The 25,289-nt window shown below is 55.6% G+C and overlaps 1 protein-coding gene across 7 annotated transcripts; it reads right to left on the reverse strand.

Annotated features, from left to right (window-relative positions):
• Positions 1–24,011, reverse strand: KANK2 (KN motif and ankyrin repeat domains 2). 7 transcript variants are annotated; one of them, XM_006928415.5, is made up of 14 exons: positions 23,870–24,011; positions 23,587–23,801; positions 22,514–22,628; positions 20,873–22,084; positions 10,495–10,662; positions 10,294–10,396; positions 8,824–9,063; positions 8,234–8,321; positions 7,451–7,670; positions 6,927–7,069; positions 4,312–4,512; positions 4,144–4,233; positions 3,721–3,807; positions 1–2,153 (listed from the first exon to the last, which is right to left on the reverse strand). In XM_006928415.5, the coding sequence occupies exons 3-13, from the start codon at positions 22,548–22,550 to the stop codon at positions 3,727–3,729; spliced, it is 2,583 nt and encodes an 860-aa protein (XP_006928477.2). In that variant the 5' UTR covers positions 22,551–22,628; positions 23,587–23,801; positions 23,870–24,011; the 3' UTR covers positions 1–2,153; positions 3,721–3,726. The 7 variants fall into 7 exon arrangements, with proteins under 7 accessions (XP_006928477.2, XP_006928479.2, XP_006928478.2 ...); XM_006928417.5 differs by lacking the exon at positions 23,870–24,011 and having other exon boundaries at positions 23,617–23,808; XM_006928416.5 differs by lacking the exon at positions 23,870–24,011 and having other exon boundaries at positions 1–1,945; positions 23,587–23,808.
• Positions 24,012–25,289: the final 1,278 nt, after the last annotated feature.

The raw sequence follows: 25,289 nt of genomic DNA on the forward strand, positions 1-25,289 counted from the left end.
TATTATCATAAAGTAGCTTTATTAAATTCCTTTACCTTCTAAAAAAACGATTATAAAAAGGAATACTTCATTTAAGTGTAATACTGTCTTTATGGACGTACCGTGGTCGGGAAGTGAAGTTAAAGGTCATGAATACACGTGACAGGAGAACAGGGGACAGAGGCGGGATGTCCCTGTAGCCTAGCATACCAAGCCCAATGGGTAGGGGGAGAGGGGAGAAGGGAAAGCAGGGATAAATATGGACTTATGTGGGGAGCGGCGTCGATGAGCTGCTTCTAGGAGCTTCGCTTGACCATACCACTGGCTCCGGGGCCAGACGCGCAGGTACACAACTTGTGTCCCCGCTTCTCAAAGCTGCCCAAAGTTGTGGCCTTCTGTCAGACACCAGCAGTTGTCCCCAGTAGGCTTTGGTTTTGTTTTCTCTCCAGTGCACACGCGCACACACGCACACGCACACACGCACACAGCACACACGCACAATCTGGGGTGTCTCCTTCAACCATCCAAACTCTTTTGTCTTAGGTACCTCCCTTCAGTCAAAATCAAAGCAAGCCAGACTCCATCAAGCCAAGAAGCCTACTTCTGTAGGCAAGAAGCCAGCGCTCTGCTTTACTGAATGACCACGAGCGAGCGCTCATGGGCCGAGCGGACAGAAGCGGACAAGAGAGGACAGGACACCTATCAGCCAGGGATCTTACTCCTTGTCATGAGGCACTTAACTTCTCAAGGCTCGGAACCCCCCCCCACCTTTTGTTATTGTTGTTGTTGTTGTTGTTGTTCACAAAAGGAAGGAACTGGAAAGAAAACTATGTGGAGAGTCTGAGGACAAAACAGGCCATGAAGGAAACTGCGTGTGTCTGGAGAGCCCTATTTCCAGCAGGCTCTGTTCCAGGCAGCTCCGGAAAGCCTATAGGTTGTTGGGGGGGAAAAAAAAAAACCAAAAAAAAACACACACAAAAAAAACCCCCAGCTGGCCCTTGTTTGGTTTTCGGCAAAGCCCTGTCTCTTTAAGTTTGCACTGGGAGCCCTCAGGGGGGCAGCCAACTTTTAATTGTGTGCACATGGAGTTTCTGGAGCTTGCCCTGTGTTCTGCCAGCAAGTACATGTCCTGTTTTGTCTTTTTTTTTTCCCCCTTTGCGGGGAGAAATTGTGGAGTCTGGGGAGGATGAGGACGGCCCGCTACCAGGGTTCTAAGCCCGGGGACTCAAACAGCTGCTCTGGGAACCGGATTCATTTCCTGAATCCCCAGGTCTGAAGGATTTTCTAGGAAAATTAATATTTGCCAGAGCCTCCACGCGTGGAGGGGATGGATTTCTGGGTGATCTCTCGATGTCTCGGCTGCGGGGTCCTGAGCCGCCCCGCCGCCCCCCCACCCCCACTTGACTGGAGGTGACGCAGGCAGTGGCAGTGAGACAGCAGAACAAAAAGGACTGAGCTCCCTGCCCTGGGGGACAAGGACAGAATCTGTTTTGCGAAGAGACCAGAAGACAGTTCCCCCCCAAGAAAGCTGTCTGGGGAGGGCGGGGCTGGGGGCAGGGGGTAGTGGACAAAACACTATTATATACCAGACAATTAAATGTGGGGCGTGCGAGGGGGGCGTTAAGCCACTCCGGACGTGACCCGTGCGTAACAACATTCAGGATTAAAATGAAACTATGCGATTCCAGTGACTTTCAAATCTGGCAACAAGTAATACGATTCCCGCCCGCCCCCCCCCCCCCCCCCAATGATTCAAAAATACAGTATTTTTCCCTTTCGCCCTCCTCCGTCCGTAATTGTCAGTTGATTGTTCTCAACGTTCTTCATAAACCCACGCCCCGGCCTCGGCCGCTGGCGCCAATTTATGTAAGAATTTAGCTCCGGTCTGCACCGCGGCTGCTTTGAACTGGTGTACCAGGAAAAACCCGCTATAAAGCTGGAGTCATGTTGCTGTTGGGGGCTCCTCCTGGGAAGCAGAAGAAAATCCCACTTGCCTTTGTGACTCGGGCCTTGGTGGGTATGGGGGGGGGGGTGCCGGCGAGGGAGGAGGGAGGAGACGAGGGAGGAGGGACGGTTCGCTCTGGGGCTGGCTGGCTCCCCCCCCCGGGCCTCCCTCCCGGCTACTCTTCGGCAGAGGATGACGCAGGACTTTCGTCATCTGACATCGGGGCAAACTGAAACAAGAAACAGAATTCCTTTTGTTTGGCATCGTTTCGGATGCCTACAAGGCGCCAACTTCGTTGGCTGGCCCTGTGGCTGAGGTGAGCGGACAAGGGGGGACTTGGTCCCTTGGCCTCAAGGAGGTGACGTTCAGAGAAGCACACGAATGCAGAGGAGGATTTTCATCACGGATAAGGGGCGGAGGGGAATGAAAGTAGAGAGCAGGCAGGCAGGGACGGGGACTTGCAGGGCGCAGTGATGTGGAGCACTCCGGCACAGGAAACCGCACATGCAAAGGCCCTGAGGCAGCAGCAGCAGCGGCTACCGGCCAAGCAGACTGAGCAAAGAGGGAGAGGAAGGAGAGGGGGGCGTGGTGAGGGTAGTCACGCAGGGCTTGGTGGGCTTTGGGGATGACTTTGGCCTTTTCTCCAAGTAGGGTGACAGCCACAGAGGGCTGTGCCCTCACTTGGGTAGTCACGGTGACCTCCGGCTGCTGTGGGGAGAACAGACTGGAGGTGGCAGTGAGGGCGGGAGCCGGGGCACCAGGGTGGAGCCAGTGGCAGTGGTCCAGATGCATGGTGGTGGATGACTGGGGCTTGTCCCCCAGGGGTCCCTGGGAGCAGGACCGCACATCACCCAACAGGACATCACCTGCTCCTATCATCCCCATCTTCCAGGTGAGGAAACTGAGGCCCAGAGCTCTTCCCCAGGTGATGCCCTGAGCGCCACAACGGAGTCCCAGGTGTCCTGACACCCTGGGGAATGAAGCTGGAAAAACCTAGAGCCTCAGGGAGAATCTGGAAGTCACGTGGGAGACAGATGGCTGTTTGGGGGATCACTGTGCTCAACAGCCACCGCGCCACCCTCGAACCGGGCCCCAGACACGCCTCAGGAAGGCCAAGTGTGAGGCAGGAGAGAGGAGGAGGGAGCGGTGAGTTTCCCGCCCAAGGTCTGGAGTCAGAGGGACTCCAGGGCCTCCACCCCTTCTGATCTGTGAGACCTTGGGCCAGGGATGTAACCATGCTAAGCCTCAGCTTCCCCACCTGAAAAATGGAAATAATAACTACTTTAGGCAGCATAATCAGGCTATCGTGGAGGGTTCAAGAAATCATGCCTGAGAGGCATTCAGAGGACAGACCATCAGACTGGAGAGCTCGTCTCTCCCATCAGACACTCACGCTACACTAAGTATCAAAATTATCTTCCTGTTAGGCTATCAGAGAGTGTTTTGCTAACAGTCATGATTTCTTAAAAACCCTGGCTTGTGTGGTCAAATAAGGAAAATGCCAAGTTAGACACCAATTGGGTTTCTTTACAGTGAGACATCTCAAGGCCTTTGATACACTGACACGCTTCAAATAAAAACCAAAGGCCCCACCGTGGCCCACAAGGTCCTGCGTGATCTCTGGTGTCCCCTCCCTGCTCTCCCCGCCTCCCACTGGGGCCCTCGATGCTCCTCAAACACACCAGGCATGCTCCCGCCTCAGGGCCTTTGTATGGGCTGTTCCATCTGCCTGGACAGCCACACGACTCGCTCCTTCACTTCCTCAACAGCTCCCCATCTCTCCATGCCCCTCTAACCTTGTTTTAGATTTCTTTCCGGCAGTTAGCATCACCTGGCTCTGATACGTCGTCTTGTGTATGGTGTATCTGACTACGACGCCTGCTCTGTGAGGGCAGAAACGGTTTCCTGTTTGGCTCAGGGCTGTGACTGCCAGGGCCTAAAGCAGGATGTGTCATGCGATACGTGCTCTGTAAGTATTTCTCGAATGAGTGAATGGGGATTAAGAGCATGCATTTGGCTCGAGACAGATCCAGGTTCGAATGCTGTTACTTGGTCTCCGCTGTCCACACCTCATTTCCTCATGGGGGCACCAGGGAGGTTCACCAAGCAGATGACTCTTAAGTCCTTGGCACGGGCCCCATACAGCGTCAGCCCTTTGTAACCGCTTGTGCCTTCCCAAAGCCCCCCACCGCCCACAGCGTCCAGGGGTTGGCACTCACCGAGCACTTGATGTTCATGCGGGAGTAGAGCATGGATGCAATTTCACTCTGCCCCGCGTCCAAGGCCACCATCAAAGCTGTGCTCCCGTCCTGTAAAGATCCACTGCTGTGATGAGGCCCTGAGCTGTGCTCCTGCCCTCCCTGGGGTGCCCCTGGGTGGGGACTCACGCGGTCAGTGAGCGAGATGTCGCAGCTGGGCACAGCCAGCAGGAGCCCCGTGATCTCCTTGTGGCCGTGCTCACAGGCGCACATCAGGGCCGTGGAACCGTCATCATCCTGGACATTGACGTCCGCTTCACAGGCCAGCAGGGCTTTGACCACATCCACCCGCCCGTGGCTGACCGCCAGCATGAGGGCCGTCTGCCCCGCCTGGGTAGGGCAAGGAACAGGCTTAAGGCCCATGTCATCCCGGGCACCCTTGCTCTGGAACCTTCCATGGTTCCCGAGTACTGTGATGTTAACAGGATCTCTACTTGCTGGCCTCCTTCTAGATCTCAAACAATCCCTCCCACCACCGGGCCTTTGCACTGGCTGGTCCCCTCCTCCTCCTGCTGTCTCCTTCTCATCCCTCACATCTCGGCTTAAATGTTTCTTCTCCTGGGAGATGTTATTTGCCTACCCATCCCAAACCCCAACTAAAGCAGGTTCCCAGCTCCCGGGTGTAAATATATGTAAAAATTTATTGAGCTAAGATTTCTATGCTTTTCTGTATGTCAGCTAAGCCTCAGTAAAAAATCAAATCAATGTTGGGGCACCTGGGTGGCTCAGTCAATTAAGCGCCCGACTCTGGCTCAGGTCGTCACCTCACGGTTTGTGAGTTCAAGCCCCGCGTTGGGCTCTGTGCTGACAGCTTGGAGCCTGGGGCCTGCTTCAGATTCTGTGTCTCCCTCTCTCTCTCTGCCCCTCCCCTGCTCGTGCTCTCTCTCTCTCTCTCTCTCTCTCAAAAACAAATAAACATTAAAAATTAAAATAAAAAAATCCATGTTCATTGGCGGATGAGTAGAAAAAGAAACTGTGGTATACCCATACTAAAGAATATTAGCCTTAGGAAGAAACGGAGTACTGATGCGCACTGCCCCGTGATGAACCTTGGAAATATTACGCTCAGTGAAAGGGGCCAGACGCAAAAGAGCACATACTATGCGATTCTATGTATACAAAATATCCAGAATTGGTAAATCCGTAGAGATAGAAAGCAGACCGGTGGTTTCCAGGAGCAGGGGGAGGGAGATGGGAAGCGACAGCTCATGGCGCAGTGTTTCCTTTGGGGGATGATAAGAATGTTCTGGAAGTAGATAGAGGTGATGGTTGTACAACACTGCGAATGCACGAAATGCCACTGGATTGTGTACTTTAAAAGGGATAGTCTTTTTTTTAATGTTTATTTATTTTGGAGAGAGAGAGAGAAAGTGTGAGCAGGGGAGGGTCAGAGAGAGAGGGAGACACAGAATCCGAAGCAGGCTCCAGGCTCTGAGCCATCAGCACAGAGCCCGATGTGGGGCTCGAACTCACAAATCGTGAGATCGTGACCTGAGCCGAAGTCAGATGCTTAAATGACTGAGCCGCCCAGGTGCGCCCCCCTCTTTTTTTTTTGAAATAAACTCTACCCCCAACGTAGGGCTCAAACTCACGACCCCAAGATCAAGTCACATGCTCTGCCCACTGAGTCAGCCAGGTGCCCCTAAAAGGGATAACCTCGTGTGAATTCCACCTCAGGTAAAATAAGTAAACCACTGAAATTTTGTTTTGTTTGGTTTTTGGTTTGTTTTTTTTTTAATTTTTTTTTCAACGTTTATTTATTTTTTGGGGGACAGAGAGAGAGAGAGCATGAACGGGTGAGGGGCAGAGAGAGAGGGAGACACAGAATCGGAAACAGGCTCCAGGCTCTGAGCCATCAGCCCGGAGCCCGACGCGGGGCTCGAACTCCCGGACCGCGAGATCGTGACCTGGCTGAAGTCAGACGCTTAACCGACTGCGCCACCCAGGCGCCCCTGAAATTTTGTTTTTAAAGACAAGCTAAATCAATAAAAAAGCAAGCAGGGTCTGCTGTCACTCTGCCCCACGACAGCGCCCTGTTCCTCTCCTTACTGTATTCAGGCTGTTGCAAATCCCTCCCTTTCTTGCTGTCCCCATGGAGTCCTGGCTACTCCCTCTGCCCAGACACTGGTCCTCTCTCCAGTCACCTCCATGCTCTCCCGACTTCTGCTCCCCAACATGCAGCCGAAGGGACGTTTTAAATCAGAAAGCCGGCCATGCCACTGCTGTGGTTAAATGCCCCCGGTGGCTTTCTGCAGCCCCCGAGTCCAAATCCGCCCCAAGCCTCTGTGCTGCCTGGAACGCTCTCAGTTCCCAGAGCTCCAGGCTGGCTAGGGGGCTTCAGGAGGGTGGGCTCTGTGCCTGCCTGTCCACCACTTGAGTCCCCGGCGCCCAGCAGCCGCCCAATGAATTACCAAGCAGGATGTGGGATGGTGTCGCTTTAAGAAAGGTGGAGGATCCCTCCCACACACCCTGCCCCGTCTCCGCCGCAAGGCCCTGTATCAGAGGCAGCCTGGCAGGCAGGTCATTAAGGATGGGGTTCTAGACCTAGATCTGGGTTCAAATCCCACCTCCTCTAGTCCGACCTTGAGGAAATGAGCGCTTCTCTGAGCCCCAGTGTCCTTGTCCTGTGGAGGGGGGATTCTCCCCCGGGGCATGGAATGAGACCAAGTCTGGGCTTGGTGCACAGCCAGGACTTAGTGAGCGGGAAGGGCCGCCTGGGTCTGCAGCACTGAGGGGTCTTATACCTGGCTGGCTTTGGCATTGACATCTCCGAGCCGGAAGAGCTGCAACACGGTCTCGAGGTCGTCCTGGGTCTTCAGAGTGGCCAGGGCAGTGAGCATGACGGGGCTGTAGCCAGCGCGGTTCTGCTTGTCCACCTGGCAGACGCCTGGCGGGGGGGGGGGGGGGTTGGCAAGGAGGACATGAGCCATCAGACCCCACTGATCCCGGCCAGGCCTGCCTCAAAACTGGGGGCGGGTCCGTGAGAAACACCCCCCCCACCCCCCACAGTCCAGCTGTGCCCGGATTCCTCCCTTTTTCCAGGCCGAGAGCCCCATCCCGCCCCACGGTCTCCCCCTCCACTGTGACACCCCATTAGACGAGGGACTTCTAGGAGGGGGACTGTGTCTCCTCCATCAGACGGGCTGGGTGGTGTCTCCTCTACCAGACAGGGAAGACAGCGTCTCCCCCATCAGACCATGAGACCAGGGTAGCCGCCGGGGCCCCCCTTGCTTGCCCGGGGCCCCCTCGTCCTGCCCCATGGGCTCACCGCTGTCCAGCAGCTGCCGCACCACGGGGAAGTTGGCGTGGGACACGGAGTAGTGTAGAGCGGTGTTGCCATTGCCGTCGGCGATGTTGACCACGTAGTCCAGCAGCCGCGCCGACATGGCCCGGAAGGTGACCAGGTGGCGCCGCACAAGCTCAGGGTGGGCGTCGCTGCGGCAGGCCAGACGCAGCCACTCCTGTAGCACCGTGGTGTAGGCCACTTTCTGGACACGGGGGGCGGGGAGGAGAGGGGTCTGAGGGCGGCGGCGGCCCGCTCCCCACCGCCCCCAGACGGAGTCCCAGGATGGGAGGGCGCACGTGGACACCCGCACCCGGACCCAGAGCCTGAAGGACAAGTGGGGACAACCCTCCCCAGGTGAGCCCCCTGGGCTAGAAAGCACGCGCCCCCAGCTGGGACAAGGACTCTAATGGGAAGTACAGACGCTCCAGTCCCAGATGTGCCCCCGAGGAGGGCGTGAGCGTCTCTATCCCGGGTACGTGGTCTTTAGAGGCAGGTACGGACACCCATAAAGAGAAATGCGGCAGCGCCTCCCTTCAAGCCCCCCAAAGAACAGGAACCAGAGGCCAGGAGTGCTAGCAGGGGACCGTCCTCGGCCCCTCCCCCGACCCTGGCCCCTCTTCAAGACCCATGACTCGAGTACCAACCCCCACAACGCCCCTAGCTCTCGACTTGGGTTCTGGAGTCCCCTTGAAGCAGGTACCGGGAGACCATGCAGATGGGGAGAAGTTGGGGTGGGGGTGGAGGGGCCCTGGGACCCCATCGTACCAGCTCCCGCTCACTGAGGGCATTGGGGTTGTCCAGATACTTTTCCAGGGCCAGGCAGGCTGAGATGAGGTCGGGGCTTAGTTCCATCCTGCCAGGGACAGACAAGAGGGGAGTTTATCTTGGGAGCACTCACCTCAGCCTCCTAGGTGACCCCAGACATGGGGAGCATGCAGATCCCAAGAGGAAGTCGATAAACAGGCTAAAGTTTATTCCAAGTGGGCAGTGGTGGATAGAAAATCTTCTCCCCAAGGCAGATTTTTCCCCAGTGGGGGGACGGGGGGGTGGGGGGGGAGGAAGACACAAACAGGACAGGCAGGTGGTACATCTGTCCCAAAGAGAGTGGGGTGCTTTAGGACAAACTTTGCCTGTCCCTTAAATTCTAACCCCCAACAGCCCAAATGGCCCCTATCAGGCCCTTTATCAAAGCCTGCAGACCTTCAGATGACCGGGAGAAAACGCTTGTTCACTAATTCAGACTAAGGTGTACATGACCGATGGGAGGTTCCCTCAGAGGGCACGAATGGTGAAATCTGAGGCAGAGGTCACCCACCTTGCCTTGAGTCCCCTCCTCCTCCCCCAAGAAAACTGACCGGATCTCCTCCTCTGCATTCGCTCCTGACACCCCCTCCTCCACCAGCACATGCTGAGGCTCCTGAGATGGCTGGCACTCCTCCTGGCTGGTCTTGGCCACCACTGTCCCCGAGGGCCTGAGCTGGGGGGCTTCGGCCACACTTGGAACCCTCTCCTCTGGTCCCGCGGCCTCGTTCTCTGTGCTCTCGTTGTCTGAGAAGTTCTCTGCTGTGCTGGAGTCCTCAGAGGAGGACTCGTATCTGCGAAGGAAGGATGGGCGGAGTGGGGGAGACATCACAGGATGGAACAGGACGTGGCAGGGGAGGGGCACAGGGCTCTGACTACTGGACCGCTCTGGGCCTTGGTTTCCCCATCTGTTAAATGGGAATAGTGGCAGTAACAACCTCCCGGGGTCGCAGGGATGTGCCCTACAGCACCTGACCTGGCACACAGTGGGCACTCAACAGACACTAGCTCTGACTGTGATCGTGCTTGGGGTGGGTCAGGGAGAAACACTGCTTGTCACCTTCTACTCCTCGGTACCTCTTCCCCCTTTACCCCCTTACACAAGGGCTTCAGACCCTCACCCCTGCAAACAGGACCCACTTGTGCTACTTGCTGCTTCTGGACAGTGTCTAAACTTTTGGGCCTGGCATTCGAGTCCCCAAATCATCCCTGTCTCTACCACGTCCTATGCGTCTTGCTTTTTTTTTTTTTTTTTTAAGTTTAATTTGAAAGAGAGATAGAGAGCAAGCAGGGGAGGGGGCCGAGAGAGGGAGACAGAATCCCAAGCAGGCTCTGTGCTGTCGGGGTAGGGCCCAACGGTGGGGGGGGGGGCCTCGAACTCATGAACCGTGAGATCGTGACCCGAGCCCAAGTCAAGAGTCGGATGCTTAGCAACGGAGCCACCCAGGCACCCCACCTCCTGCTTCTCAGGCACAGTCCCTGCTTCCTCCCACCTCTGAGCCTTTATCCAGGCTGTGCCCACCCGCAGGAGTGCCTCCCAGCCCCCACTCTTCACTTTGCTAGCACCCTCGGCCCGCCTTCAGTGACTTCCCCGGGGACATCGGCGCCCCCCCCAACACTCCCATACCGCTCTAAGGGTCCCCACCCCCTATCAGGGCTCCAACTGCACCGTGTGGGAACTGCCCGAGGCCCCAGTGGATTGGGAGCACCACTGGGGCAGGACGCGGAGTCCAGCACTGGAGCAGCGTGGAGTAGCGTGGAGTAGCGTGGAGTAGCGTGGAGTAGCGTGGAGTAGCGTGGAGCAGCGGTTACAGCACAGGCTCGGAAGCCTGGCCACCGGGCAGACACGCGGTCGCTGTGTGAGCTCCAGCAAGGCATTCGGCCTCCAGGGGCCTCAGGGTCCCCAGCCGTCTATCCGCCGTGCTTAAAGGAGCCTAAGGGGCCTAGACCAGGGTGCGTTCTCCCACGAACAGGAGGGGAGGAGCTGAGGGAGGGCGGGGGTGTGGGGCGGGCGCTCCTCTCACCCGCCATTGACCCCCACAAACTGCAGGCTCCTCCGGTGGGCTGGGGGGTCCGCGGGCTCCTCTTTGCGCTTCATGATGGACCGCACGCCAGCCGGGGGCTCGCCTGGGGGGACGGGCGGTGCCTTAAGAATCTCCCGCAGCCAGACCCTGTGCCCTGGGGCCTCCAGTGCCCCGTCCCCAGCGACGGCCACCCTCACTCACCTGCGCCCCCCGCCTCCGCGGACTCGCACGGGGCTGCCTGCCTGGCGGGCTCCGAGTCGGCAGCTTCGCGGGCGAGCGCTCCGCCTGCCTTCTTCTCAGGCTGTGCCAGGGACGAGGCCGCCACCCCTGGGGGCGACGAGGGTGACTCCGCAGGGGCCTGTGGGAGACCTGGAGGGGCAGGGAAAGAGGTGTCACTGAGGATAACAGGGGAATAACGGTGGCCTCCACGGGGTCACACGCCCCGTGGGCTAATGCCGGTGTGGCCTGGTCAAATCCTCCCGATCCGGATCGTCAGAGATGAGGAAACTGAGGCACAGAGGGTTGCCTGAGGTCACCCAGGGAGCGAGCGGCAGAATCTGACTCCGACACCGGCCTCTTGCCGGTGCTGGTAGCTGGTCAGGGACACGGAAGATGCTGTCACTCCACAATCCTGGCTTGTGACACCCTTCCCCCGCCCCACATCACACTGAGGGTTGTCTGGAAACAAGGTTTGGTCACAGCCAAGAGTCGCAGTCTTGGTAGGAACTCGAATCTCCCAGGAACAAGCTGTGTGACCTCAGGGAAGTCACTTAACCTCCCTGTGCCTCGGAAGAATGACATTTCCTCCACCATGGCGTCGTTGTGCAGACTGAAGACAGTAATTTGGGGGGAAGGGGCTTAGAACAACGCCTGTATAGTGCTCGAGGGTCATTTGTTAACCCAAGAGAATTGTAAACACTATTTCGATAAGATTTTAAAAAAATTTCAATGTTTATTTATCGTTGAGAGAGAGAATTAGTGGGGGAGGAGCAGAGAGAGAGGGAGACACAGAATCCGAAGCAGGCTCCAGGCTCCGAGCTGCCAGCACAGAGCCCGATGCAGGGCTCGAACCCACAAACCACGAGATCGTGACCTGAGACGAAGTCGGGTGCTTAACAGACTCAGCCACCCAGGCGCCCTTTAAGTGTTTCATTTATTACTTATTTTCGAGAAAGACCAAGAGGGTGCGAGCAGGGGAGGGACAGAGAGGGAGGAAGAATCTCAAGTAGGCTCTGCACGGTCAGCACAGAACCCGATGTGGGGCTCGGACTCAGGAAACGGGGATCATGGTCTGAGCTGAAACTAAGAGTCAGATGCTTAACTAAGCCACTGGGGCGCTCCAAGATGTATTATCGTTTTAACGAAAGCAAGGCTGTGTTATGGATGTCACAGCTCCTTTCTTCTGACCTTTAAGCAGGAAACAGACACTTCGACCATCAGGAAAAAGAAACAATACAGGTCGTTAGAAAAGAAAAATTAAAACCCCATCTGGACCGATTTTCAGTTCAGGAAGATTAACATATTCTGGAAATGAGCGATGGAGACAGTTACATACCAGCGTTAGCGTGCTTAGGGCCACTGAACTGGACACTTTGCTAATTTATTTATTTAAATGCTTATTTATTTATTTTGAGAGGGAGGGAGGCAGAGAGAGAGAAAAGGAGCAGGGGAGGGGCAGAGAAAGAATCCCAAGCAGGCGATCTCATGACCATGAGATCACCACCTGAGCCCAAATCAAGAGTCTGACCCTTAACCAACTGAGCCACCCAGGTTCCCCTGAACCGGACACTTTAAAATGGGTAAGATGGTAAGTTTTATATTACACATATGTTATCACAATTAAAAGAAAAAAAAAAAAAAAAAAACCACCCAGGTTGGCCAGAGGACAAAGGTGACTCTGTGGGCCCTCAGTCCCAAGGGTGCCCACCTGCCCATCTGGGGGTGGGGGTGGGGGTGGCAGGGAGATCCAGGCCTGGGTCACCAGCCTAGAGCCAAGCAGGAAGAAAAGTGCCACTTTGGGGGTGCGTGGGTGGCTCGGTTGAGTGCCCAACTCCTGATTTCCGCTCAGGTCACAATCCCAGGGTTGTGGGATCAAGCCCCGAGTTGGGCTCCTCACTGGGCATGGAGGCTGCTTGCTTGGGATTCTCTCTCTCTCTCTCTCTCTCTCTCTCTCCCTCTGCCCACTCCCCTGTGTGCACACGCACACGTGCTCTCTCTCTCAAATAAAAAAATAATTAAAATATTAAATTACATTAAATTTAAAAAGTTTTTAATTTTTTTAATGTTTTATTTATTTTTGAGAAAGAGAGAGAGAGAGAGAGCATGAGCAGGGGAAGGGCAGAGACAGGGAGACACAGAATCCGAAGCAGGCTCCAGGCTCCAAGGTGACAGCACAGCGCCCGACGTGGGGCTTGAACTCACAAGCCGTGAGATCGTGACCTGAGCCAAAGTCGACGCTTAACCGACTGAGCTACCCAGGCACCCCTAAAAATTTTTTAACAAAGTGCCACGTTGAGTATCCCCATCTCACAACCGGCTCAGGTCCCCCCAGGCCAGATGGCTTTCCTGTCCCCACTTCCCCAGGTTGTCCCCTTGCTACCACAGGTCATGGGCTCTACAGACCAATTCCTTCTAATTCCCTTTAACAGCTAAAATTTTTTTGGACAGTAACTACCCCCTCAAGTCCCTAACACTCCACTGGATTTAAGAACAGAGAGTAAAGGGGTGCCTGGGTGGCTCAGTCGGTTGGGCATCCGACTTCAGCTCAGGTCACGATCTCGCGGTCCGTGAGTTCGAGCCCCGCGTCAGGCTCTGGGCTGATGGCTCAGAGCCTGGAGCCTGCTTCCGATTCTGTGTCTCCCTCTCTCTCTGCCCCTCGCCCGTTCATGCTCTGTCTCTCTCTGTCTCAAAAATAAATAAACGTTAAAAAAAAAAAAAAAAAAAAAAAAAAAAGAACAGAGAGTAAATAGTCAGCACAAGCAACACGGAGCCCCGATGAGACAGTCGGCCACAAACGTGTCTGATGGCACCCCAGCCCAGGGTGTGGCCAGGCCAGGCCGATTCCGGAGTCATGGCCTGAACCCCTGTGGGGAACCGAAGCGCACCTCTAGGTTTTTATGTGAATCTCCTGATTTCTTTTTTTAAGCTCTATCAACACATTCATATCAAACAAACAAACACACTACGTGGCGAAGCAGGATGGGTCAGGAGGGTCAGTTCCCAATGTCAATGTCTGCCCCAAACTCAGGACTCCTCGTGTAAATACCAGGGAGGGTCGAAAGATCAGGGGAAACAACTTTCTGCTCAGTGAAATGAGCCAGTCACCAGAGCACAGATATTGTATGATTCCATTGATGTGAGGTCCTTAGAGGAGTCACGTTCACAGAGACAGGAAGTAGATGGGGGGTGGGGGGGGGGCAGGAGCTGGGGGAGGGGGGGGGAGTTAGCGTTCCACGGGGACAGAGTTTCAGTTTGGGAGGATGGAAAGGTTCTGGAGACGGGTGGCGGGGAGGGCTGCACAACAGTGTGAGTGAGCTTAATGCCACTGCACTGGACGCTTAAAAATGGGTAAGATGGTAAGTTTCACGTTAAGTGCGTTTCACCACAACGTTTTTCAAAGTGTTAAAAAAAAAAAAAAAAAAGGAAGAAGGAAATAGAGCAGCACCATAGCCCATCTTGCCCCAAGGAGAAAGCAGGTCCTGCTTCCTGCCTGGCTCCTTCTGGCATGAGGAGTTCAAAGTCAGACACTGCAATGCTAACGTAACAATAACAATGATAAAACTGATCATGCTTATTAGTGTTCTTCCACTAAGGAACGGGGCAAAATGATACCACAATTTACATGGAAGAACTGAAACCCATGACCAGCTAAGACAACTTTACAAAAAGGGGCAAAGACGGGGAACCTGGCTGAGGAGAGAGTAGTACATTCCACATGGCCAAACAGCCACAATGGCCCAAACAGCAGGCACTGCTGAGGGAAGAAATGGGCCAACGGAGCAGAGGAGAGAAGGCCCTAGCTGCGGGAGCTGGGGTTAAGTAAAAGGGGTTTCCGCAAATTAGCGGGGAAGGTGGCCTCTGTGGTGTGATGCTGGGAAAAAAAGCAGCTTACTCGACCCAAGAAAAATCAAGCTGGATCCCTACCTCACACCTTAACACATGAACTCTGAAGGATCAATGTAGCTACAGGGAGAAGATATAACAGAATACCAGAGGCCTCAGAAGGAGAAAGATTCCTTTAAAAATTCCTCAAAGCACGCAGGGCACCTGGGTGGCTCCGTCGGTTAAACATCCGACTTCAGCTCAGGCCGCGATCCCATGGTTCATGAGTTCGAGCCCTGCGTCGGGCTCTGTACTGACAGCTCAGCCTGCTTCAGTTTCTGTGTCTCCCTCTCTCTCTCTGCCTCTCCCCGGCGGGCACTGTTTCTCTCTCAAAAATAAACAGTAAACTTTAAAAAAACTTTTTTTTAAAAATACAAAATATTAAAAAAAGAAAAATATGATGGGTTTAATCCCTCATGAAGATTTCTATCAGATTAAAAAAAAAAACACCATCGTAGACAAAGTTAAATGACAGAAGAATACACACTGTGGGAAGATATTCATAATGCCAAAAATGACCAAGGGTCATCTTCTAGAACAAGAGTCAATAAACTTTTTCTATGAGCCAGACAATAAATATTCTCAGTTCCGTGGGCCATAAGGTCTCGATGGGAAAAGCGGTTCTGGACAGTATGTAAATGAATGGGTGTGGCTGTGTTCTGATACGTTTGAATTTCATATAATTTTGCTCACGTCACTCTTCTTTTTATATTGTTCAACCATTTAAAAACATAAAAACCGGGGGCGCCTGGGTGGCTCAGTCGGTTAAGCATCCGACTCTTGATTTTGGCTCCGGTCGTGATCTCGAGGCTCGTGAGTTCAAGCCCCTCCCCGGGCTCTGTGCTGACAGTGCAGAGCCTGCTTGGAATTCTCTCTCCCCCCTCTTTCTGCCCTTCCCCCACTTGTGTGCATGCGTGCATGAGCACGTGCTCTCTCTCTCTCTCAAAATAAATAAACATTAAAAATAAGTGAGTAAATAACAACATAAAAACCTTTCTTCACTTGTGAGCCTATAAAAACAGGCAGCGGGCTGGATTTGGCCCAAAGGCCATAGTTTGCCAACCCCTATTCTGGAATATGCCAGGACCTTCTGAAAACTACCCAAGGAAAAGCGGACAAAGGCTACAAATAAGTGACTCACCAGAGGAATCTTATATTAAACATGTATGGTGATGCCCAATCTCACCAAAAATCAAGGAAATGCACATTAAAACAAGGAGATACCATTCTGCACCAGCGTCGATGTGCAAAAATTAGAGAAAATTCCATCTGGGGAAGTGGGCACCTCAGATCCAAGCATGGCTGGTGAGAATGGACAGGGAGAGCTTTTCCAGAAAGGATCAGACAAACCTTGGAGTGAAGTTGTGAATTCCCTGTGATTCAGCAATCCCAGGGGCCCACCGAGGGGGTATCGGGTAAGAAAAGTGTCGCACACACCTCGGGCAGACGGCTGTGTGGTCATTCCAAGTGACAAACCAGGTTTATAAACATCAGGGGGGAGAGTTCAAAAATAGTGCACAGAGAGAAAAAAAAAAATAAGAAACAGCAAGATTTTTTCTTCTGAAATCACAATACCATTTTAGGAAATTAAACATGCCCAGAGCATATTTTTCAAGGACACTGAAATGTCTAAATAAGCTTCTGGAAGGTGGATTGCAAGGAATGATATTTAATGGGCTGGGGTGTGTGTGTGTGTGTGAATGGCATAGGGCAGCAGTTGGCGAACTACGGACTGTGGGCACGATTTTTGCATTTTTAAATGGAAAAACAAAGAAGAATGCTATTTGGGACATGTGAAAATTACACGAAACTGAATATCCTACGACCGTGCTTGTTCTTTTATATATTGTCCACGCTTACATGCTTACAAAGGCAGAACGGGGGCACTAAACTCATCAAAATGTATACATTTAAATATGCAACATTTTTTTTTTGTATATTAAGTGCATTTCAATAAAGCTTAAAAAAAAAAAAAAAGAGCAGAATTGAGTCATTGCAACCAAGATCATGTGGCCCATAGAGCCGAAGCTATTTATCTGCCCTCAGCACTGAGGGTGGAAGAAGGTGGAAAAAACATCAAGTAACACAAGAGAGCTGGCATGCACAGCCCAGCGGAGATGGTCGCTGTGAGCTGAAAACTTACATTGACTCAGTTTGGGCCTCTTGAAGGCCACAAGACATTTTTAAAAATTTAAATCACTCACCCACCCAGTGTGGGAAGGGAGTGAGGCCACAGGGGAATAAAGCAATTTGGCCACAGACATCACGGTCCTCAAAAATGCTCTTCTGGAAACCTGTACTGAGAAAACAGAAGACGAAAGGGATTTCCGCAAAAGGACATCTTTGTGGCATCAATGACAGTAGAGACTGATGGGGCTGTTAAATAAATACTGCATCCCAGGACTTTTTTTTTTTGGAGAGGGAGAGAGCGAGAGAGAGAGAGAGAGAGAGAGAGAGAGACAGCGAGCAGGGGAGGGGCAGACACACACACACACACACACACACACACACACACACACACACACACAGAAACCGAAGCAGGCTCCAGGCTCTGAGCTGTCTGCACAAAGCTGACACGGAGCTCGAACTCACAAACCGTGAGATCATGACCTGAACTGAAGTCGGATGAGCCACCCAGGTGCCCCAGGCCAGGAATTTTTCATAACGGGAAGCAATGCCCTGGGATAATGTTAAATCAAAGAAACCAAGGGCGGAGTTTAAAACCTGGCTTCCTGAACAGTGGGCAGCCACCCCGTGCCTCAGTTTTCCCCATCTGTAAAATGGGGATTAAAAACACCACCCACCTCATATGGGTGTGCTGGGGACATAGATGAATTAAAATATGAAGAATGTCAAAAAACGCCCTGGCCCATAGGAAGGCTACCTAAAGGCTCTTTTTTTTTTTTTTTTTTAATTTTTTTTTTCAACGTTTATTTATTTTTGGGACAGAGAGAGACAGAGCATGAACGGGCGAGGGGCAGAGAGAGAGGAAGACACAGAATCGGAAACAGGCTCCAGGCTCTGAGCCATCAGCCCAGAGCCCGACGCGGGGCTCGAACTCACCGACCACGAGATCGTGACCTGAGCTGAAGTCGGACGCTTAACCGACTGCGCCACCCAGGCGCCCCTCTAAAGGCTCTTAAAAATCAAAGAATGCAGGGCGCCTGGGCGGCGCAGTTGGTTGTGTCCGACTTCGGCTCAGGTCACGATCTCACGGTTCGTGGGTTCGAGCCGCGTGTCAGGCTCTGTGAAGATCCTGCTTGGGATTCTCTCTCTTGCCTTTCCCCTGCTCTTTCTCTCTCTCAAAAATCAAACAAAAATTAAAAAATATTAAAAATGAAATAAGGCGAGACAACAAATTCTATCAGCTCCCTGTTGCCAGACCTAAAAAAAAAAACAACAAAAAAAACCCCATATTATCTTCTGCATGAAAAAATTCGGAAGGAAAGAAGCAGAAGTGCTGACAACAGCTGGGTCTGGGCGGCGGTGGGTTTATGGGGGTTTTGTTTAGTGTGCCAGATTTTTCTGGACTTTCCCAACTTTCCACAAAGAATATGAATTGCTGTCACCGGGGTAGGTTTCCAACAAACGCAAAGGAAATTTCAAGGCCTCGGAGACCCCACGCACACACACGCCCTCCTGCCCCTTCTCCCACCGATCTCTCTGGAAGGTGGGGGGATGGGACTTTGTGAGGTCTCCAGGCCTCTGCCTGCACCACCCACTCTTGCCAGCCTGGGGGGAAGGCAGCTTCTCACCCTCCCCGCCCTTCCGCCCCAGTGAGGGAATTCTAGACGGCAGGGAATTTGGGCTCCTCCCTACCTCCTCCCTCAGGGAGTCCTCCCAGACCTACCCATGGAGCTGGCGGACCTAAACACGTGGTCCAAACACTTGTCAAGTCCTGTACTATCTAATTGCATTTTTCATATTGCCCCTCCCCAGTCTACAAGTTCTACTGGGCCCCCCTCTGATGCTTAAGGACCTCTGGACCTCCCATCTCCATTCCAAGCCTCGTCCTATTCCAGCTTGTTCAAGATCTCTTTAATGTTGTTGTTGTTTTTTTAACATTCATTTATTTTTGAGAGAGAGGGAGACAGAGTGCAAGCAGAGGGGGGGCGGGCAGAGAGTGAGAGACACACATACACAGAATCCCAAGCAGGCTCCAGGCTCCGAGCTGTCAGCACAGAGCCTGATGTGGGGCTCGAACTCATGAACCGTGGGTGAGATCATGACCTGAACCGAAGTCGGACGCTTCCCCGACTGAGCCACCCAGCCAGCCCCCGGCTTGTTCGATATCTTGATGTCCTCAGGCCCCTCCTGGCCTCAGGACCTTAGCCCCTGCTGGGAACACTCTTCTTCCCACCCCGGTGCCACGCGGCTGATCCTTCTCGTTCACATCTTGGTTCGAAGGGCCAACAGCTAACCCTTGAGCACCTACTATGTATTTGGTGCCACACGGTGATAGGCAACTCACACATATAAACCTCACACGGGTCTGGTGACGCTGGGTTGTCAGGACCCCAGATTTGCACACGAGGCACAGACAGGTCAAATCACTTGCTCCAGGGCACAGAGCTAGGGGGCAGGGAAATCAGAATTGGAACCGAGATCACCACCCCATCTAACCGCTGCCCACCCCAGGCCCGTTTTCTTTGCTTCTCACACGTATTCCCTGAAACGGCATTTCACTTTTTTATCACGGGGCTTCACTTGTTTATTGCAGGGGTTCTGTCTGTCTGGTTCACTGCTGCGTCCCCGGTGCCTGGAAGAGTCTGGCACAAAGCAAGCATTCAATAAAAGTCCGCTAGAGGAGAAGACGCTGAAATGAACCGGCACACTCCAGTTCTGCCCAAGCAAAGCAGAGACGGGGCTGGCTGCGGCAAGGAGTTAAGTGAGACACAAGGAAGGACTTTTGGGGGCAGCCGCCCGCGTAGAGTGGGAACATCACTACGTCTGTGCGTCCTGCAGGCAAGAAGCCCCACGGCTGCCCAAGGTGGCACGTCTGGAATGGAGGTTGCCTCCCAGAAATCCCAAGGCTGAGCCGGGCAGGGCCTTTGGCTGGGGGCCAGAATCAAAGCGCTGGGTGTTTGTGATGGACGCAGAACAGAGAAGTGGTGTCCAGAGCTGGCCAGGAACAACATGGAAAAGCAAGAAAACACAGCTGGGTCCCCACCCTCCAGTTTGCGCCCTCGGGTCCCTCCACGGGGCTCTGACATTCGAGACTGGGTTGGGGACCTGAGCGGCACCTTCGAGCCCTGCTGTAGGTTCGGGCTGACCTTGGTTTAGGTCTTGGCTCAGCCACTGCCTAGCTGTGTGGCACCGGGCAAGTACAGCTTTTTCCTGAGCCTCAGTTTCCCCGGCTAGAAACAGAATTGGCCTGAAAATTATCAACAAGCATTGATTGAGTGTTCACTGCGTGCATCAATTCACAAGAGTCCCTAGAGGTAGGGGACTAGCGTTATGTCACTTTACAGATAAGGAAGCTGAGGCCTCCAGAGGTGAAGTCCCTCACCCAGGGCTACTACATCGAGAAGTAGAATTTGAACCCAGGTTGCTTGGGATATTAAAGCCCACATTCCATGAATGAAACGCTTACCATAGCACCTGGCATCAGGCTAGTGTTTGATACAGAACAGCTGTCATGATTATGAATCATTCCGACAGCTTCCGCCAGAAGCCTAAGGGTGGCAGCGATGGGGCAGCTGCCATTTTGCACAACCCACATCCCCATTCCTGGCATGAGGACTCAGCACTTTCTCCAGGGGACATCCCTTTTGCTCCCTCAGAGGCCGCAGGACTTGGGTGGGGCTCCTCTACCCCCAGCATCTGGGGCTGGGCAGTGAAGGACACAGGGACTGGCACAGCGATGGGCACGTGACTGCTGCCAGTCCCTGAGGGGGACCCTTGGGATTTTTTATTAGCACTGTTCAGACTGAGAGGTTCCCCTTCCACTGAGATGAAAGGACAGATGCCTGGAGTCGTGGGGCCACCTGCACTCTGCTAAGAAAGAAGACCCCAAAGTGCACGGAAGAAGAGAGTCAGCGGTTCTGGATGATATTTGAGCACCTAGATCCAGCTATGCCTGAAGCTGTCACTAAGTTACACAAACAGTACATTTCCTTTTCATTGCTTAAACTGGTCTGAAGTCGGTTTCTGCCCTTTACCGAATAAATTGGGAGGGCTTTGGGGCCCAGCAAACCAACAGCCTTGGGGACCCTCCCTCAAGTACCTCCTGCTGTCTGGATACTTACAACGTACTAGCCAGGAAAACACGCACTTAACAGATACCCAATTTCTCTGCATGGTTCCCCACAGCACAGAGTCGGCAGCACAACTGTCCCGTTTTCTCCAGAGGACGAGACAGAGGCTCTGAGAGCCGGAGTGGTTGGTCTGATGGAAGGCCAGGGCCGGGGCTGGACCCCGGCCTTCACAGGAACAAAGAAGGCCTCTCCGCCATCCTCCCCTGTCTACTGTGGCTCACCTGCTGGGTCACTGCAGCTGCGCTCCGTGATGCTGATCTTCTTCACCAGGTGAACGTTGCCGGCGGGCGCAGCAGATGTTGGGAACGCGGTCTCTACGAGCTCGTGGCTACGGAACACGGCAGGGCTCTCCACCCCTCCAGACGGTGCCAGGGACCGCAGCCCTGTTCCATAGGGCTCCAGACTCTGGGCCCGCTGTGCAGGGGTTCCGGCAGCCGTGCTGGCCACCACCTCCACCTCCCGCGGCCCCTCTACCACCCGGACAGTGTCCACTCGGATCGGGCTGTCTGGTGGTGGCCTGGCCTGGGGCTGGGGGTCCGCGTGCCAGGCCTGAGCCGCCTGCAACTCCTGCAGCGCTTTCTTGAGCTGGGTCTCCAGCACCGTGACCTTAGCGGCGAGGGCTGCCTCCCCGTCAGGCACACCCAAGTCCCGCTCTCGGACCCAGGTGCCCACGCTCCTGGTCTCGAGCGTCACTGGATCTTCGGGGGGCTCTGGGAGGTCCAGGCAGAGCTCGCTGCGGCCCCGGGCCCCCGTGGGATGGCCCAGGAATTTCTGGCTCTTGAGCTGCACCGTGAGCTGCCGTTTCTCCTCCTGCAGCACGGATAGCTTCACCTGGAGCACGGGGATCAGCTTCACCTGCTCCTCCAGCTGCCGCAGCTTCCGCAGGGCACCCGCCATCTGTTCCCGCACGTGGGCCAGGTGCCCGGCGCTAGGAGGCACGGGTGTGGACAGTCCCGAGCTCCGTGGCGTCGGGGGCGGCAGCCCCACGCCCACCAATGAGCTGGTGGAGCCTGCTGCGCTGGGGGTCAGGGAGCCCAGGCCGGTGGGCGCAGCTGCCTGGTCCTCCAGGCGGCGTCGGGCATCCAGCAGCGTGCGCTCCACGCGCGGGTTGAAGCCGGCGCGGGTCTCTAGGGCACCGTACTGCGGGTAGAAGCCGCGGCCGCAGTAGGAATAGGCCGAGTGGCGGCTGTCCCCGCTGGCATTAGAGCACAGAGACTCGGTGGAGGTCCACCAGGAGCCAGGACCTCGGGGCAGTGAGCTGAGGCGGGGCCGGCGCTGCACGGCCACGCGCCGAAGCGTGTGGCCTTTCTCGATGTCATCCACATACTTGAGAAAGTCCAGGTCGAGGCGGTAGCCATAGGGCGTCTCCACAGAGTACGGTGGGTCAGGCTCCCTGGCAGGGAAGGCGGGTGGGGAGGCTGGACCAGGGGTCCCTGGGGTGTGAAGAAAGACCAGGGACTCTGAACACCGCTGTCCCCTCCTCAGGGGGGAGACTCATGTCCCCAGGAGAGTCCAGGTTTATTTGCCCTAGGGATAGGAGCCCACTGGGTGCTTAATAATGACTCCAGTCTCAGGGCAAGGCCCTGTCACTCTCTCCGAAACCTGCAGGGTAGGGTTGTGCCTACTCCCTCCACCCCCCCTCCCCCACAGGGACCCATCTCCCTACTCACACCAGCCCCCTTCCCTGAAAGTCTGTCCCCTCCCCATCAGACCCTCCAGGGTAGAGCCAAATGGTCCTTATTCAGGCCCTTGGGGCAGGGCTGTGTTTTACCCTCAGCCACCCCACCCCCACCTCCTGCAAGGTTGGGCCTCATCATCTCCCAGACCCCAGGGCAGGGCCCTCTCTTCCTGAGCCCCCTGACCTGGGAAGGGAGCTGGCACGTGAAGGACTTGGGCCATCCTCTGGTCTGCAGAAGCTCCTCAAGAGTCACTTGGGGTCTGTGACTCAGATCACCTGCAGCTTGGGCTGAGGCTTACCTGGGAGGAGGGGTATTGGAGCTTGGAGTCAGGAGGAGTCTGCAGGGGGGGGGGGGATGGGGCCACCCCCCCTCCACAGCTGCCCCCCTCCCAACACTCCCTCTTCCCCAAGTTCCGGGACCCTCTCCTAGGAACACACCCGGCCTGGCTGTGGAAAGGGGTGGGGGGCCCCCACGGCCTGGAACAAAGAAACCAAACCTCACAGCCTGCCTGCACATCTGTCCAGCCCCTGGACAGGCTCCAGCTGTTCCCACAGCCCCGCCTCCACAAGGCCCTGGGCCGGGGGGCCCCAAGCCCGACAGGCCCCACCCTTCCTGCACCCCTCCTCTCAGTCCAGGCCAGAAGCTGGCTACAGGGACAGATAGGGGCTGAGATGGGCAGGGGGTTGGGGGACAGGCTTCCTAAGTGCAGGAAAGCCCTCCTGCAAGAATCCAAGGACACAGAGACACAGGGGCAGAGGAGAGATGAAGCTGAGGGTAGGGGACCCCAAAGGAGAGCCGGGTCAGGCCAGCCAGGGTAGGGGGGCAGGGAAAGTTAGGGGGAGGCAGTGAGGAGCAAAGCCTTTCCTCTTTATGGAAACAATTTTCTCTAAAAATAAACAGTTTCGCTGCCGGGCTACACGAGAACTTCCTGCCCCCCCAGGATGCGTCCGGCTCAGGGGCGCAGCAGGGATAGAGGGCCGGGTGGTGTCCAGGGAAGTCATGGGGGTTGTGGGGGGGGGGGCGGGGAGGAAGTAAGGGCGCCTGGAGGCTGCAAAAGGGAGGGACAATCAGAGCCTCTCACTAACTCCCCCTCAGCCCTGGAGGCCGGCCAGGGCCCTCCTGTCCCCAACACTCAGCCTGAGCTTGGCCAGTCCTTTCTGCCGTCTGACCTCCAGCCACCCCGCTCCAGAGGCCCCAGCCCATCCTACCACCAGGCAGGACCCTTTCTGGCCTGTGGGTGCCAGGGCGGTGGGTACCTGGGAGGATGGGCCAGGTGGGGCACTTGCCGGGCATGAAGGCGGGGCTGGGGCTCCGGGGCAGCCGGGCTTGTCCTTGTCTTACACCCTGCTCGTCCCTCGCTTAGTGTCTTGCTTAGTCTCTCCGCGCTTCTCTGCCTCTCTCCACGTTCTGTCTCTCGGTGCCTCGCTCCACTTCTCTCTCCGTCTTTCTTCACGTCTTTGTCTTTCAACGCCTGGAACACAGTCACCAATTGTATGAAATCTGGGTTTTCACCTGCTTGGAGGCTCACCCCCTACGCACCTGGGAGGTGATCAAAACTCTTTTCTGGACACCTGAGACAGACTGGTGGCAGGAAGCAGGACTGGAATGGCCTGTGGGGGCCCCTGGAGGTGAAAAGCGGTGGGGCAAATAATAGTAATAACTGTAACAATCACCCCAGAAGCTCATTTGATCACAACGTCCCCATCAGGCACACGGTTATCGATCGCTCTGTTTTGCAAATAAGGAATGGGGGGCGGGGTAGGCACAGAGATGCACAGTGACTTGCCCAGGGTCACCGGAGGGGGAAGTGGCTGGGTCTGGACTCGAACCTAAGCCTGGCAGATTCCCCACTATTGGCCACACCACCCCCACCTCCCAATGCCACATCCCTCTGCCCACTTCCCAGAGAGACTGAGGTCTGAGGGTCTCCAGCCATCGGACCGCCCTCTACGTGCGCGGATGACCACAGGTCGAGAAAGCAGAGCGGGGTGGGCGGGGTGGTGAGGGAGGTGTCTGTGGCCGAAGCCCCTCTCCCTCTATGGGACCCCTGGGATATAGACAAGGAAAAGCAGGATAGGAGAGAGATGGAGAGAATGGGAGGCGAGACACTCCAAGAGGGGACAGGTAAGGGGGTGCCGGGTCCCAGGCGGGCCCGAATGTCCGGCGGAGTCTCCTTCCAGCCCCACTCCCAGCCAAACCTGGACGTCTCTGGGGTCTCTCCGACCCAAAGACCCCGGCAGGGGTGACCCCGCCCCGTGCAGGGAGGGGGCGGGGCCTGCGGGGTCCCCGGCTAATGGCAAACAGCTGCCGCTCCCCACACCGGCCCAGCCGCCAGGCCGAGGCCCAGCCCGGCCGGACGCCCGGCCGCCTTCCCGCCGTCTGGGGCCTGGCTCTGCTCGGCCACGGAGGAGGGCGAGGGGGGACAGAGTGGGGGTAAAGAGGTAGAGAGGAGGATCGAGATAGGGGAGAGGGGCAGAGGGAAGACAGTGATGCGGGAAAGGGGCAGGACACCTGGAGGAGGATGCGGCCGGGGAAGAGAAGCAGGGACGGGGTCAAAGACGGGGAGGGGACAGAGACGCGGGGGAACGAGACACTCCAAGTACGGAAAGTTTAGACCTAGATGGAGGAGTTGGAGGCAGCGGCTCGTAGAGAACGGCGAGGTCGCGTCCCGGGATTGGGGGTGGGTGGGGTGGGGACCACGCTCGAACCCCGAACCGGACTCGAACCCCGACCCAGCCTCGGGTCCTACTCGCCTCGCGCGCTCCGGCCGCCGCCGTCCCAGCGTCCCGCCGCCCGCGCGTCCTCCGCGCGCCACCGCCCGGCCGCCCGGCCCTCGGCGGTGGCTCCGCCCCCGCCCTGCCCCCTCCGGGCCGGCCCCGCCCCCAGTCGCCGGCAGCCTGGACGGCCGTGGGGGGAAGGGGGAGCCAGGGGATGCCGGGAGAACGCGATTGCACCTGGA

Source organism: Felis catus, chromosome A2, assembly GCF_018350175.1.
Source record: "Felis catus isolate Fca126 chromosome A2, F.catus_Fca126_mat1.0, whole genome shotgun sequence".
In the NCBI taxonomy this organism is placed as follows: Eukaryota; Metazoa; Chordata; class Mammalia; order Carnivora; family Felidae; genus Felis; species Felis catus.

Bases quoted from the DNA above. Each gene is read 5' to 3' on its own strand.
- KANK2 (XM_006928415.5), bottom strand. From the start codon at position 22,550: ATGGCCCAAGTCCTTCACGTGCCAGCTCCCTTCCCAG. The intron at 22,085-22,513 runs GTCAGGGGGCTC...TTCACACCCCAG, and splicing joins CGTGCCAGCTCCCTTCCCAG to GGACCCCTGGTCCAGCCTCC. The intron at 4,513-6,926 runs GTATAAGACCCC...TGCCCTACCCAG, and splicing joins TCAATGCCAAAGCCAGCCAG to GCGGGGCAGACGGCCCTCAT.